This window comes from Theropithecus gelada, chromosome 7a (assembly GCF_003255815.1).
Source record: "Theropithecus gelada isolate Dixy chromosome 7a, Tgel_1.0, whole genome shotgun sequence".
Taxonomy (NCBI): Eukaryota; Metazoa; Chordata; class Mammalia; order Primates; family Cercopithecidae; genus Theropithecus; species Theropithecus gelada.
Window position 1 is genome coordinate 201,322 of NC_037674.1, and position 15,758 is coordinate 217,079.

The window sequence follows — 15,758 nt, forward strand, 5'->3', positions numbered from 1 at the left end:
AAAAAAAAAAAAAAAAAAAAAAAAAAAAAAAGAAGTGCTGAGAGGGAAGTTTACAGCACTGAAGACTCACAGGAGGGTCTCCTGCTGTCTGCACCTGTGTCCTCAGACAAGCTGAGGAACCACCTCGATACGTTTGGGCTCTATGTCCCCACCCAAATATCCCAAATTGTAATCCCCATAACCCCCCCGTGTCAAGGGAGGGACCTGGTGGGAGGTGATTGGATTGTGGCAGTGGTTCCCTCATGATGTGATAGTGAGTGAGTTCTCACGAGACCTGATGGTTTTATAAGGGGCTCTTCCCCCTTCGCTCTCTCTTCTCATTCCTGCCACCTTGTGAAGAAGGTGCCTGCTTCCCCTTCACCTTCCGCCATGATTGAAGTTTTCGGAGGCCTCCCCAGCCATGTGGAACTGTGAGTTAATTAAACCTGTTTCCTTTAGAAATTACCCAGTCTCAGGTATTTCTTTATAGCAGGGTGAAAATGGATTAATATAGTACACTGGTACTGGTAGAGTGGAGCACTGCTAGACAGATACCCGAAAATGTGGAAGTGACTTTGGAACTGGGTAACAGGCAGAGTTTGGAACAGTTTGGAGGGCTCCGAAGAAGGCAGGAAGATGTGGGAAAGTTTGGAACTTTTAGAGACTTGTTGAATTTTTTGTTTGTTTTTTGAGACAGAGTCTCACCCTGCTGCCAGGGCTGGAGTGCAGTGGTGCAATCTTGGCTCACTGTGACCTCTGCCTCCTGAGTTCAAATAATTCTCCTGCCTCAACCTCCCGAGTAGTGGGATTACAGGCACCCACCACCATACCCAGCTAATTTTTTTGTATTTTTAGTAGAGACAGGGTTTCACCATGTTGGCCAGGCTGGTCTCAAACTCCTGACCTCATGATCCGCCTACCTCAGCCTCCCAAAGTGCTAGGATTACAGGGGTGAACCACTGCGCCCAGTCTGTTGAATGGTTTTGACCAAAATGCTAATGGTGCTATGGACAATAAAATCCAGGCTAAGGTGGTCTCGGAGTTGAGGAACTTGTTGGGAACTGGAGCAAAGGTCACTTTTACTGTACTTTAGCAAAGAGACTAGCCGCATTTTGCCCCGCCCTAGAGATCTGTGGTACATTGAACTTGAGAAAGATCTGAAATTGGAGTTTATGTTTAAAAGGGAAGCACAGTATAAAAGTTTGGAAAATTTGCAGCCTGATGATGTGATAGAAAAACCCACTTTCTGGGGAGGAATTCGAGCTGGCTGCAGAAATTTTGAATGTCAATCACCAAGACAATGGGGAAAATGTTTTCAGGACATGTAGGAGGCAGCCCCTTCTATCACAAACCCAGAGGCCTAGGAGGGAAAAATGGTTTCCTGGGCTGGGCCCAAGGCTCGCCCTGTCCCCGCCACCCTTCCCCACTTTGCTCAGCTTCAGGACTTGGCGCCCTGCATCTCAGTCGCTAAAAGGGGCCAACATATGGCTCAGGCTGTTGCTTCGGAGGGTGCAAGCCCCAAGCCTCGGTGGCTTCCACGTGGTGTCGGACCACCTAGATTTCAAAGGGTATGTGGAAATGCCTGAATGTCCAGGCAGGAGTTTGCTGCGGGGGTGGAGCCATCATGGAGAACCTCTGCTAGGGCAGTGAAGAAGGGAAATAGGGGGTTGGAGCCCCACACGCAGAGTCCCCACTGGAATACTGCCTAGTGGAGCTGTAAAGAGAGGGCCATCCTCCAGTCAGCTTGCATTGTGTACCTGGAAAAGCCACAGACAATGCCAGCCTGTGAAAACAGCCAGGAGGGGGACTGTACCCTGCAAAGCCACAGGGTGGAGCTGCCCAAGACCATGGGAGCCCACCTCTTGCATCAGTGTGACCTGGATGTGAGACACGGAATCAAAGGAGGTTATTTCAAAGCTTTAAGATGTAATGGCTGCCCCACTGGACTTTGGACTTGCATGGGGCCTATAGCCCCTTTGTTTTGACCAATTTCTCCAATGCCTATACCCCTATTGTATCTAGGAAGTAATTAACTTTCTTTTTTATTACACAGGCTCATAGGTGGAAGGGACTTGACTTGTCTCAAATGAGACTTTGGACTTGGATTTTTGAGTTAATGCTGGAATGAGTTAAGACTTTGGGAGACTGTGGGGAAGGCATGATTGTATTTTGAAATGTGAGGACCCGTGAGATTTGGGAGGGGCCAGAGGCAGAATGATAAGGTTTGGCTGTGTCCCCACCCAAATCTCATCTGCAGTTGTAATCCCCATTATCCTCACATGTCAAGGGCGGGACCTGGTGGGAGCTGATTGGCTCCTGGGGGCAGTTTTCCGCCTGCTGTTCTTGTGATAGTGAGTTCTCACCAGATCTGATGGTTTTATAAGGGGCTTCACCTTTTGTTCTCTCTTCTATCTCCTGCCTTCTTGTGAAGAAGGTGCTTGTTCCCCCTTTACCTTCTGCATAACTAAGTTTCCTTAGGCCTCCCCAGCCATGTGGAACTGTGAGTCAGTTAAACCTGCTTTTTTTTAAAAATAAATTATGCAGTCTTGGGTATTTCTCTATAGCATTGTGAAAATGGACTAATACACACCCTAACTACCTTCCTCACCCTCCTACCCCACAGGGGTCTCTCTCCCAGCTCCAGGGGTGCCCTGTGCATCCTGAGAAGGCAGCTCCCCCGGCCCCTTCAGGGTCCGACCTTGGGCATCCTGCTGGGAGACTGGGAGGCAGGGGGGCTCCAAATTGGCAATTCAACAAATGTTGCAACACATGGTTTTGTTTTCTTTTTCTATTTTAGCAGGTTCTTTTTGGTGGCAGGCTGAGTGGGTTTTATAATTGTACCAGTTAAGGGCAGTAGATTTTACAAGTCAGCAGACTCGGACCCCTTCACCTGAGCCTGTGTGTGTTAAGTGATCTTCTCATGCAATTCTTCATCTGCACGTGTGCAGAGACCATGCTGAGGGCTCTGTGCCCTGTTTTCCAGGCTTTGAACTTGGCCTACTCCAGCATTTACGGCAGCTACCGGAACTTCGTGGGACCTCCACACTTTCAAGTCATCTGCCGGCTCCTCGGCTACCAGGGTATCGCCGTGGTCATGGAGGAGCTGCTGAAGGTCGTCAAGAGCCTGGTGAGTGTTCCCTGGACACGCTTCCTTCTCACAGCCTGAATTCCCTGGGGCACCCAAGCCAGAGGGTCTCCTCTGCCTGGACTGTGATTCTCCAACAGCTGGATTCATTCAGTTACTTGAATGAATTACTTGAATGAATCATTGAATTACTATTCAATTCAAACACTTCTGACCATATATAGTTTGATACCTCCCTCATCTTTTCAAACTTAAAAGAATGGGTCCAGGTTATTTTAACTGATACACCGAGTTTTTATTTGTATGTATAGAGATGGGGTCTTGCTGTGTTGCCCAGGCTGGCCTTGAACTCCTGGGCTCCAGAGATCTGCCCATCTTGGCCTCCGAAAGTGCTGGAATTACAGGTGTGAGCCACCTTGGTCAGCCTGGATTTAGTTTTCTATACATAACTAACTTTTTATACTTTTTCATCCTTTTTATTATTTTAACAATCTTCTGTGACTGAGACCACGTAAAAGTTTGGTCACTTGGCACAGCCGTTACCCCGTGACCCAAACAGGTCCTTCCAGGACCCGCTGGGGACTCTGTGCCAAAACATGTGGCAGCTTGGAGGGTGTCAGGATTGCGGACCTCACCACAGCCGGGCTTGGGGCAGCACCAGGAGCACAGATGGCGTCCTGGGGGACCCTGGAGCTGGCAGTGCTCACCGTGCTGGGGGCACCCCTGCAGGAGACACCTGGCGACAAAGCTCTCCCCTCGCTGTGGCACCGCTTTCCTCTCGAAAGGGGAGTCCAGTTCAGAACGTGAATTCAGTCATGGGAAGCCACCTGGTGATGGTTGCTCTCTCTCCAGGGCTGGTTTCATTCCCCTGCCAGGTGATCCTGAAGCCTCCTCGTTACCAAGCTCTTTGCTAACAGACTTGTTTCAGGGCGTGTGCTGGCCACAGGCATTAGCAGAGTGCAGTGGGGTAACTGACGCAGCCTGTCTCGTCCCCCCGCAGCTGCAAGGCACAATCCTGCAGTACGTGAAGACGCTGATGGAGGTGATGCCTAAAATCTGCCGCCTGCCGCGGCACGAGTACGGCTCTCCCGGTGAGTGTGGGCACCTCTGGGCGTGTGCAGCTCACAGCGCTGTCCGTGGAGAGGTCAGAAAGGAATTCAAGTCAGAAATTCTTGGGAAGGATTAGATTTGCCATGTGGGAGTAGACAGACAAATGCACCTTACAACCAGGAAGAGGTGTGTTGGGTCACCGTCTGCAGGCGAGGAAGCTGAGGGGCCTGGGAGGTCAGCCTGCAAGAGTTGAGACAACAGATCCCTGAACACCACGCTCTTCCGTGCCCCTACGAAAGAACCGCCGGCCTGATGAGGCGAGAGAGCCGACTGCCGGGTCCTGCTGCCCTGCTGGGCTTGTAGGGGCTTGAGGCTCAGACACAGGCCCACCAAGGTGGTGCAAGGCCTGCCCCTGCCCCCATCCATCTGCAGGTTCAGCTCCGGGGCCCTCAGGCAGGTGTGCTCTTAGGGACAGGCCGCAGGACTTGCTGTGGGCTGGTTTGGGGCTATGCAGTTAAATAGCTTTAGTGATCTCAAAAAGCATTGTCTCATAAAACAGTGACCTTTGTCACGTAACAAAACTGCTTTTAGTCTCTTACCGGGCAGAGTTTTCTTGAAAGCTGGACAGCTGAACAGTAGCCTTGTGTAGTAAAGTGACTGGAGCCTGCACGTGGGTGACGGACAAGGCACTGTCCTAATGGGCAGTCAGTCAGCGTGGCTGAGATATTGAACACGTGCCCAGGACTTTTTGCTTTTTGGCACCTCCCCAGGGCAGTTGCTGGTGTTTGAGGAGACGATAAGGTCCCCCTCAGCCACCATGGGGAAGTAGCCGTCAGCACGGCCCTGGCTCAAGAGAATCTGATTTCAGTTTATTGTCAGAAAGTAGATGAGGAACGCTGGGATGATGCAACCAATCCTTATGTCGTGACTAGAGATGGAAATTTCAGATGTTGAGGAGGGAGCCGTTTCCCAGGGTGGCACAGGGAAACCTTGTCAGGGATGACACAGGAGTGTCCCTGCCCCCACCAAGTGGGGCTGAGTCCCCACAGCGGTGCCAAGAGCTGGGAGGAGCAGGGGCAGGGGCTGCAGCTGTAAGGCAGGCGGGGCCGTGTCGGGCTGCTGGTCCTTGGGGAAGGGGCAGTCGGGCAAGACATGCTGGGACAAGGGTTCACGGTCTGCTGAGCCTCCTGCTTGGCTCTTCCCAGGGTAGTTTCAGCCCCTCCTGATGCCACATTCATCGTGCAGTCAGCTGCCGGTTTCTGTCTGGGCTGGAGTCGAAGCTATAGATTGGCTGGGGGAACGTTGGCCTTCTGTCCCATATTTGCGCCTTGCGTCTTTTTGTGCCTTATTCCGTGGTCCGGGATGCCGCTGAGATGCCTGCCTTGCTCCAGAGCTGGCATGGTGTTCGGCCTCCCGTTGGGTGCGCTGCAGGCTTCCTAGATGCCCTTTCTCAGATGAGGTGCGGCCCCTTCCATGCCTGTGAAGAGAGATTGCATTTTGTCAAATACCTTGTCCGCCCCCACTGGGGATGATGGTGCAGTCTTTATTCTTGTCACGTGGTGACATTCCTATCGTCAGAGCCTTCCCTACAGATACGGGGTTGAGTGGAAAAGAGGCCTCAGCCGAGGCCCAGCGCCACATGGTGTGTGGAGAACGTGCCCAGGTGGTGAACAAACTACCACCGCAGGGAAGATGCTGGGGATGGGACGTGGTGGCCATCCTTATAGCCGGGCTCGGTGGCGGTGTCAGAATGGCAGGTACTCCCGGCTGTGGACCCTGGCTGCTGGGGCCCGGCCCCTCCAGTCCCCCAGCCCCACCTCCCTCCTGCGCCGTAGGCATCCTGGAGTTCTTCCACCACCAGCTGAAGGACATCGTGGAGTACGCAGAGCTGAAGACGGTGTGCTTCCAGAACCTGCGGGAGGTGGGGAACGCCGTCCTCTTCTGCCTGCTGATCGAGCAGAGCCTGGTGAGCCCCTGCCCGGCCCGGCCTCCCCCACTGCCCACGGGGAGGGCTTTCTTTTGTGGGTTCTTCAGTGGGGGTGTGGCAGCAGCAGTGAGGTAAACCTTTTTTTTCGTGACTATTGAGACTTTAGTTTGAATTTGTTCCCTTCAACTGAAAAACAAAAATGTACTGTAGTTCATTGTCTCAAGAATGTTTTTGTGGGCCGGGCGCGGTGGCTCAAGCCTGTAATCCCAGCACTTTGGGAGGCCGAGACGGGCGGATCACGAGGTCAGAAGATCGAGACTATCCTGACTAACACGGTGAAACCCCATCTCTACTAAAAAATACAAAAAACTAGCCGGGCGAAGTGGCGGGCGCCTGTAGTCCCAGCTACTCGGGAGGCTGAGGCAGGAGAATGACGTAAACCCGGGAGGCGGAGCTTGCAGTGAGCTGAGATCCGGCCACTGCACTCCAGCCTGGGTGACAGAGCCAGACTCAGTCTCAAAAAAAAAAAAAAAAAAAAAAAAAGAATGTTTTTGTGTTAACATCATAAAACTTTTATTATGCGATGTTTTCAACACCTAAAGGAACTTATTTGGTGTGCCTGTAAGGTATAAAGAGCACTGCTGCCCAGGAGGGTCTCTGCATGCCTGAGGCTGCTGAGCAGTTGAAGTGTGGCTCAGTGTGACTGAGGAGCTGAGTGCTAAATGTTATTGAATTATAACTGATTTAAATCTAAATGGCTACACGTGCCCCAAGGTGGACAGCACGAGAGGCCAGCCTGAAAGGGGAGCCCCTGGGAGCCCACCCCCTCTTAGGACGTGGCACAGTGGACGCTCATGTTTTCGACTGGCCGCCTTTTTGTGTGCCATGTGGCTGTCCCTCTGTCCTGTGCATCACAGCAGCTCAGTTGATAACCTCCTGGACCGGGAAAGCCAGTGGGAAATGGGATCTCACATGGCCCTCTCCTGCCTTCCCTTGTGACTAACGAGGCGGGCAGCTCCGTTCGTTGCGTCGTCGTGTTTCTTTTCCTGTTAAATGCCCCACTGGGTTCTTCTGCCTGCTTTTCTACAGCTCGTCTGTGCAGATCCTTTATTTATGTGCTGCACATGTGGTAAATCTCCCATTTGTGGCTTAGCTTTTCACTCTGGTGGTGGTGATTTTTGATAAAATGCTCTTAATTTGGATGTAGCCCTTTTTTTAATGATTAGCACTTTCCGTATCCTTTTTTTTTTTTAAGACGTTTTCCCTGTCTTGGGGTCGTGAAAACATTCCTTTACATTCTCATCTACGGATTTTAAGCTTTGCCTTCTGCATGCAAGTTTGCAGTCCTTCTGGTCTTTGTGTATAATGCGAGAGGCAGAGGAAGCTTCTTTCTCTCTCTGTGGAGGCCCGGCTGTCCCTCCTCTAGTGGCTGAAGGGCTCCTCCTCCCATTGCTGACTAGTGGTGTCCCCTGCCGTCTGCCAGCTTTTCATGGGGACACCGGCCTGTCTCCTGACTTGCTGCTGCATCCCGCCGGTGCAGGCGTCCATCTCTGGCATCACAGCATGTCTTGCTCATCACTGCCCTAACATGACTCTGGATTCCCGACGTGGCACGTTTCCTACCTTGCTGCTCCTCTTCAGCATGTTCCCTCCTCGGGGCTCTTTGTGCTGCCCTGTTTTGGGATTGGTTTGCCACATGCCCTGGCAAAGCGTTTGGCTTGTGCATGGGAGCGGCGCTGCATCTGCAGAGCTGCCTGGGGAGGCCTTTCCTATGTTGTTTCCCAAAGTGGTCTCTTGTCTTCAGGTCTCTGGTAGCTTTGCAAAGGCAGAGTTGTGTTTAGGAAGAACAGGGATAGGGTGGCCTGTACACAGCTCAGGGCATTGCTGTCAGACTGCCAGGCCTCTGAGGACTGAGCCTCTGGACCAGCCGCCTCATACCAGCCTGTACAGTGAAAGAGAATGTGTTGGCTCACATGTCAGGGGAGTCCCAGGTCAGGCATGACATGCCTGGGGGCTGACAGCCTCCATCAGACCTGCATCTTCAGCTCCCCCCATCCCTGCACTCCTAGGCAGACCCGTTCCAGGTGGTTTCAAAGAGGGACTGTAGCAGCCCCAGGCCTTCATTGTCCCGGCCATCCACAGGCTCAGCGGGGACCCCAAGTAGCATCCCCTCCCATGCTCCGCTCCCCACTGTGTGAGGGGCACAAGATGGAGAACCCACCAGCGTCTCAGGCCAGCAAGGAGCCAGTGTCCAGGGTGGCCTTGCTTTAAGGATATGTTCCTCAAATAATTGTGAATTGTTAAAAGCCAGACATGTTAGGAAGCATCTCTTTAACTATAATCTCTCGTTACTGGCTGGGCGCGGTGGCTCAAGCTTGTAATCCCAGCACTTTGGGAGGCCGAGACGGGCGGATCACGAGGTTGGGAGATCGAGACCATCCTGGCTAACACGGTGAAACCCCGTCTCTACTAAAAAAAATACAAAAAAACTAGCCGGGCGAGGTGGCGGGCTCCTGTAGTCCCAGCTACTCGGGAGGCTGAGGCAGGAGAATGGCGTAAACCCGGGAGGCGGAGCTTGCAGTGAGCTGAGATCCGGCCACAGCACTCCAGCCTGGGCGACAGAGCCAGACTCCGTCTCAAAAAAAAAAAAAAAAAATCGTTATGAATTTTAAATATTTAATGTGGGAATATTCCATTCATAGGCGACTTTTCCTGAACTTACAGCATAAGGCTGTATCTTAGTCCGTTCTGCTATCTTAGTCTGCTTAGTCCGTTTTGTGTTGCTGTAGCAGTGCCTGAGACTGAGTAATTTATAAAGAAAAGGAGTTTATTTGGCTCATGACTCTGGAGGCTGGGAAGTCCAAGATCAGGTAGCCCATCTGTCAGGGTCGCAGGCTGCTTCAGCTCCTGGGGACACAGAAGGGGATGTGGGTGTTGCTGAGAGAACAAACATGAGAGGAAGCCTTGCTTACAACTACTGCTCTCGCAGGAACTCATCCATTCCCACAAAAACTAATCCAGTTGTGGGAGAACTGACCCAATCTTGTAAGAAATCCATCACCTCTCAAACAGACGACCTTCCAACACTGCTACATTGGCAATTACATTTCACCATGAGTTTTGGCAGGGACAAACCACATCCAAACCATGGCCTCTGTGTATGGCCAAGCCTGAGGATGCCTGTCTGGTCACTGGCCTCAGGTGGGGGAGGTGAGACCCGAGCTTTCCGAATGGGAGGCAGCCGTGTGGAATCGATTTAGAGTGTCAGGGACCCCTTAGGGTCAGCTGACCCCTGTCAGCTGCCCTTTTTGGAAATAAGATAAAATGGCAAAAGCTTTTCTTTACATCAACATTTCTTTTTTTTTTTTTTTAAGATTGGAGTTTTGTTGTCGTTGCTTAGGCTGGAGTGCAGTGGCACAATCTTGACTCACCGCAACCTCTACCTCCTGGGTTCACAATCTTGACTCACCGCAACCTCTACCTCCTGGGTTCACAATCTTGACTCACCGCAACCTCTACCTCCTGGATTCAAGTGATTCTCCTCCCTTAGTCTCCCGAGTAGCTGGGATTACAGTCATGCGCCACCACGGGCCGGCTAATTTTGTATTTTTAGTAGAGACAGAGTTTCTTCATGTTGATCAGGCTGGTGATCTGCCCGCCTCACAGAGTGGCCGTGAGTTGGTAATTGTAGTGGGTGATGGGGGTTGGGTGTAGAGGAAACAGAGTGGCCGTGAGTGAGTTGGTAACTCCCAACCTTAGGTGATCCGCCCGCCTCGGCCTCCCAAAGTGCTGGGATTACAGGCATGAGCCACCGCGCCCGGCCTGACATTCTTTACATACACAAACTCTTGTGGTTCTGTATTTATGTCTATCCCAGGACTCATGGACATAAATAATTACAGAACCACAAGAGTTTGAAGCAGGCAGGATGCAATTTCCTGGGACAATCTCTTAGCTTAAAGGCACCGTTTCTGTGCATTGCCATGGCAACAGTTGGCCCTCTGTTGGCTTCTGGATGGAGTGCGAAGCTGCATTAGAAACTTAGGGAAAGAGAAGCGGAACAGATGGCGTCTGGCCGGCGTCTGGCACTGGATTGACGTTGATGAGTACGGAAAAGTCTGCTTTTCTTCCTCTTGGTCTTAGTTTTGCCATCGTCTCTGGGAGTTCCTCAGAAGTTAAAATCTCATTGTCAGTATTTCTTGATTTTCCAATAGCTGTTTCTTTGTTTAATCATTTCTTTTACTCCTGTGGAGCTTTAAGATTTCAGCATGGCTGTAGGGTAGGAGGCACTGAAGGCCCCACCATCTTCTGCCTGCTCCGTGGGGTGGTGAATGCACTGTGGTCTCAAGAGGCCCTTCCTGCTGGCCTGAGAGCCCTCACCTCTAAAGATGAACAGCAGTTGCTCTATTTTTGACCATCTTTGGGTTCATGGTGGATTTGGGGGAAGGTTCTGCTGTCCTCATGATCCTGGAGGTACCTTTTCTCTCTATATATGCGTTATTCTGCAGAATGGACCTTGTGTGGTTTTTATTACCCTGTAAAGAAGTTTGTGACCTGAGAGTAGGCTCAGCGTGATGGCCCAGAACTTTGCTTTGGGCTCTGTGGGGAAGGAGTGGATGTGGACACCAGGACGGGCCTCCCCTACTCCTTCCATCTCCCGTGTTGTTTGCAGAAGGCGCCCTTCCTTCTGTCAGTGTGATGGGATCTTGTCATAAACTGTGGTTCTGAAGAGCCTGCTGGCAAATTAGCAGGGAAGGATGGGGCGAGAGCTATTAGACTGGTAAATCCGGAAAACAGAGCATGCATTCAACATTGGGTCTTACGTGTGTCTACATCTACATTAATTAAATGTAACTAAAATTAAAATTCAGTTCCTCAAGTGCGCAAGCCACATTCCAAGTACTCAATAGGCATGCATGGCTGGCGGCTGCCGGAATGGACAGGGCAGACGTAAGCATTTCCATCATCCTAGAGAAATCTCTTGACAGGCTACTTAACTTTATGCTAAAAAGCAAAGAGGTTCTTTGTTTTCAGCACCAGATCTCTCTCTGTGGCAAGAGACCCTTCCTAGCGTGACCTTCTTTCTCTCTGTTCCAGTCTTTAGAAGAAGTGTGTGACTTGCTGCACGCGGCTCCCTTCCAGAACATCTTGCCGCGAGTCCATGTGAAAGGTGAGCCTGCTGACCCCACCAGGGAGTCCAGACTGCCCTCTGTCGGGATGGCGCCCGCTCTGCAGCCGGAGAGCCTAACGGCCAGTGCAGATTGTAGGTTTGGTGCCTGTTCAGTCATGCCCAGGGGTAATGAGGGGTGTACAGAACCTAGTTAAATAAGATTGAGAAACAGAGCTGCAATGGTATGATGTCTTAGAATTGCTTCCAAATATTAATAGCATGGGAGCAGGGGAGTTGGATGTAGAGGAAACAGAGTGGCCGTGAGTTGGTAACTGTGTGGGTGATGGGGGTTGGGTGTAGAGGAAACAGAGTGGCCGTGACTTGGTAACTGTAGTGGGTGATGGGGGTTGGGTGTAGAGGAAACAGTGGCCGTGAGTTGGTAACTGTGTGGGTGATGGGGGTTGGGTGTAGAGGAAACAGAGTGGCCATGAGTTGGTAACTGTGGTGGGTGATGGGGAGTTGGGTGTAGAGGAAACAGAGTGGCCATGAGTTGGTAACTGTGTGGGTGATGGGGGTTGGGTGTAGAGGAAACAGAGTGGCCGTGAGTTGGTAACTGTGTGGGTGATGGGAGTTGGGTGTAGAGGAAACAGAGTGGCCGTGAGTTGGTAACTGTGTGGGTGATGGGAGTTGGGTGTAGAAGAAACAGAGTGGCCGTGAGTTGGTAACTGTGTGGGTGATGGGAGTTGGGTGTAGAGGAAACAGAGTGGCCGTGACTTGGTAACTGTGGTGGGTGATGGGGGTTGGGTGTAGAGGAAACAGAGTGGCCGTGACTTGGTAACTGTAGTGGGTGATGGGCACAGAGGCTCATTGTGCTGTTTTCTGCTTTCAGTTACATTTGGAATGTTCAATAAATGAAAAGTGAATATTGAGCAAAAAATCGGTCCAGCTAGTTTGAATTAAAATATTAAATGAGCCAGTTCTGTAAAATAATTTCCAAAGAGAATCTGTATCCATATTAACTTAAAAATCTTTTGTTTTTTAAACAAATTTAAACCTTTGCAATTACTGTTTCATACAAAGGAGCAGAATAAAGTAAAGTATTTTTTCTACTGCAGAGGGGGAGAGACTTGATGCCAAAATGAAAAGACTGGAATCCAAGTATGCCCCGCTGCACCTTGTCCCACTGATCGAAAGACTGGGGACCCCTCAGGTAACGTGTGCCATGATGGCGGAGGCTGTTGCAAGCTGGGCATCCATGCCAGGCCAGGTGGCCCGGTTGGGAGCCAGACTGGAAGGCATCGTGAAGTCCGGTGGCTGCGCAGCCGCTCAGGCCTTAGTGTTGCAAGTGGGGCGCGTGCCTGGACTGCTTCCCGGGGTGGTGGGGGGTTCAGATGAGCTAACGCCTGGAAAGGGCTTAGCACATCAGCTGGCACGTAAGACTTACACAGAAGACGTCACTTTCACTGTCCAGCCCTTCGTGAAGAAGGCTTTCCCACAGGTGTTATTAGGCCACGAGGCCAGGTGTCAGGGTAGAGTTCTACAGCGATCCAGCTGCGTATGCCAAGTCAGGGCTTCTCAGCCATTTTGGACCAGGTAACTCGATGGTGGGGACTTGGGCCTCCTCTGCATTGCAGGCTGTTTGGCGGCATCCCTGGCTTCCACACTAGAGGCCAGTAGACCCACCCCCTCCACCCAAAACATTTTCCCAAGGCTGGGTGCTGTGGTTCATTCCTGTCTTCCCAGCACTTTGGGAGGCCAAGACAGGAGTTCAAGACCAGCCTGGGCAATGTGGCGAAACTCCGTCTCTACAGAAAGTACAAATATTATCCAGGCGTGGTGGCATATGCCTGGTCGCCTGAGCCAGGGAAGTCAAGGCTGCAGTGAGCTGTGGTTGTGCCACTGCACTCCAACCTAGGCAGCAGAGCAAGACCCTGTCTCAAAAGAAAAAAGACATAGAGGATATGGAGTAGCTGGATGCCTGGAGGCCCACAGCCTTCCACCGCTTGTCCTTTCTGCAGCAAATTGCCATCGCGAGAGAGGGGGACCTGCTGACAAAGGAGCGCCTCTGCTGTGGCCTGTCCATGTTTGAGGTCATCCTGACACGGATCCGGAGCTTTCTGGATGACCCCATCTGGCGCGGGCCTCTGCCCAGCAATGGCGTCATGCATGTTGACGAGTGTGTGGAGTTTCACAGACTGTGGAGTGCCATGCAGTTTGTCTACTGCATTCCTGTGGGGACACACGAGTTCACAGTCGAGTAAGTGTGTGCTCAGAGCAGGACAAAGCCCCAGGGGAGGGGAGGGGCTTAGGACAGGGTCCAGGTGTTAGGCTAACAAGCGGCCAGCCATGCTCAGGAAGTGGACCAGAAACTCACTGAGCTGCTTTTAAGCCTCCTATAGTGGGAATTCTTACTTGATGCCAAGGAGCTGGCTCAGGACTTTAGTATTCAGGGAGTCTCTGAACCCACGGCAATTGTATGCACGTGGACATTCATTTTTCTAGGTGGGAGGTCTGTAAAGTCATTCATCACAGAGGGGATATGATCTAAAAAGGGTTAGGAAGCAGCACACCAGAAGAGCCCAAAAAAGGCATCTACCAAAACCAGGGAACAGCCACCTGCAGCCCGGCATTCTCCTCCTGGCTGTGGAAGGTGACTGTGGCACAGTCAGTCATGCAGATGGCTTGGTCACTGCCATCTGGAGACAGACTCAGAAAAGAGTCCGTAACGGATCACTCATCTCCCATTGTTTCTGCTGCTTGTTCTAGGCAGTGCTTCGGTGATGGGCTGCACTGGGCCGGCTGTATGATCATCGTACTTCTTGGGCAGCAGCGGCGTTTTGCTGTGCTGGATTTCTGCTACCATCTCCTTAAAGTCCAGAAACATGATGGCAAAGATGAGATTATTAAAAATGTGGTATGTGGATGAAAATCTCCCACCATCTGTGGACCTTTTGTAAAAGCGTACTTTCTCTGTGTTGTAAGTTCTTGTTCCTGGGCATGTTTTTCATCCTAGTACATGAGGTGCCACCAACAGAAACTTCCTTTTCGTTCCCAAAATGAATCGAAATATAATTGGCCAGTAAAGCAGTGTTCCATTTTCCTTCTCAAGGTGCTTAGATTTACTTCCAGTCTTACAGAATCTGCATTGTCAGAATATTGGCAACTATTCCAGTGTTCGGGCTCCCTAGAAGTCAAAGTGTGCTTTCTTGGCCTTTTGTCTTTGTCGCTTTATGGATTCCTCATAGTTGAATTCTGGAAAATACTCAGCCATTATCTTTTGAAATATTTTAGCCTCCCTTCCATTCTCCCTGTTCTTGCCATTCACGACTTCAGTTAGACATATGTTAGACCTTCTCATTCTATTCTCCACATCCCTCTGTTGTGTTTTTTTTTTTTTTTTTTTGAGACAGAGTTTCACTCTTGCCCAGGCTAGAGTGCAATGGCACGATCTCGGCTCACTGCAACCTCCACCTCCTGGGTTCAAGCAATTCTCCTGCCTCAACCTCCTGAGTAGCTGGGATTACAGGTGCCCACCACCATGCCCGGCTAATTTTTGTATTTTTAGTAGAGACAGGGTTTCACCATGTTGGCCAAGCTGATCTCAAACTCCTGACATGAAGTGATCCGCCCACCTCCCAAAGTGCTGGGATTACAGGTGTGAGCCACTGCGCCCAGCCCTGTTGAATTAGTTTTCTATTGCTTCCATAACAACAAATCACCACAGGCTTGGCAGTTTAAACACCACTGATTATCTCACAGTTCTCTAAGTCAGATGCCTGGGTTCAGCCAGGCCCAGCTGGGTCCTCTGCTCAATCTCATGAAGCCAGTGTCCGAGGTGCTGTGTTCAGCCTGGAGGCCTTCAGGCTTATGCACAGTTGGCTGAATTATTCCTTGGCAGCTCTAGGACTGGGTCCCCCTTCCTTCTCATGCTTTCCAAGTGACCCCCTCCAGCAATGGTGGGTTGGGCAGTCTCAGCCTCTCGTCTTCTGCCACGTCTCTCCTGCCCCCAGCCAGAGAACATTCCCTGATCATGATTATATTGAGCCCACTGGACAACCCCAGATACTCTCCCTGTCCTGTCCTACAGTCCACAGTCTTAGCCACACCTGCCCAGGCCACGTGGGGTGGAGGCAATGCAGTCACAGGCTCCAGGCCATGGGCCTCTCTCAGGGGCCATTCTACCTCCAACTCCTCCATTTCCGGGGCTCCCAGAGCTGTATCCAGAGTGAGTACTGTCTTCACGTGTCTTAGTTAACTCGTTTACTTCAGCTCTTAACGTGCTGAGCTTTTACTCTGAAAAAATTATTAGTTCACTTTTTAAAGTTCAGTTAGGTTCTTCTTCAAATCTTCTTGGTAACTGAGTTTGTCTTAACTGAATTTTTTCCATCTCTTATTTCTTTATCCAGTTCATATATTCTATATTCTGCATGTTTTCCTTCTAGTATCTGAAGGTCTTGGAGGTATTTAAAACTTTGCTGTTTCCTTGTGTGTTGGGTTATTTGGGAGTCTTTATTTAATTGGACTTAATTTAGATTGCCTTCCCTCCAAGATGTGCATTTGCATCTGCCCATCTCTAGGGGCTGCTGGCAACTGAGGGCCACTTTAGC

At 50.9% G+C, this 15,758-nt stretch overlaps 1 protein-coding gene across 10 annotated transcripts in view; it reads left to right on the forward strand.

Annotated features, from left to right (window-relative positions):
- CYFIP1 (cytoplasmic FMR1 interacting protein 1) overlaps window positions 1–15,758 on the forward strand; it is a 112,124-nt gene that overhangs the window by 94,741 nt on the left and 1,625 nt on the right. For all 10 annotated transcript variants that reach the window (XM_025390779.1, XM_025390778.1, XM_025390786.1 and 7 more), the window contains 7 exons: window positions 2,963–3,106; window positions 4,065–4,155; window positions 5,950–6,080; window positions 11,139–11,211; window positions 12,267–12,361; window positions 13,170–13,408; window positions 13,918–14,065. In XM_025390779.1, coding sequence (XP_025246564.1) covers window positions 2,963–3,106; window positions 4,065–4,155; window positions 5,950–6,080; window positions 11,139–11,211; window positions 12,267–12,361; window positions 13,170–13,408; window positions 13,918–14,065 — 921 coding nt within the window. The remainder of the gene's footprint in view (window positions 1–2,962; window positions 3,107–4,064; window positions 4,156–5,949; window positions 6,081–11,138; window positions 11,212–12,266; window positions 12,362–13,169; window positions 13,409–13,917; window positions 14,066–15,758) is intronic.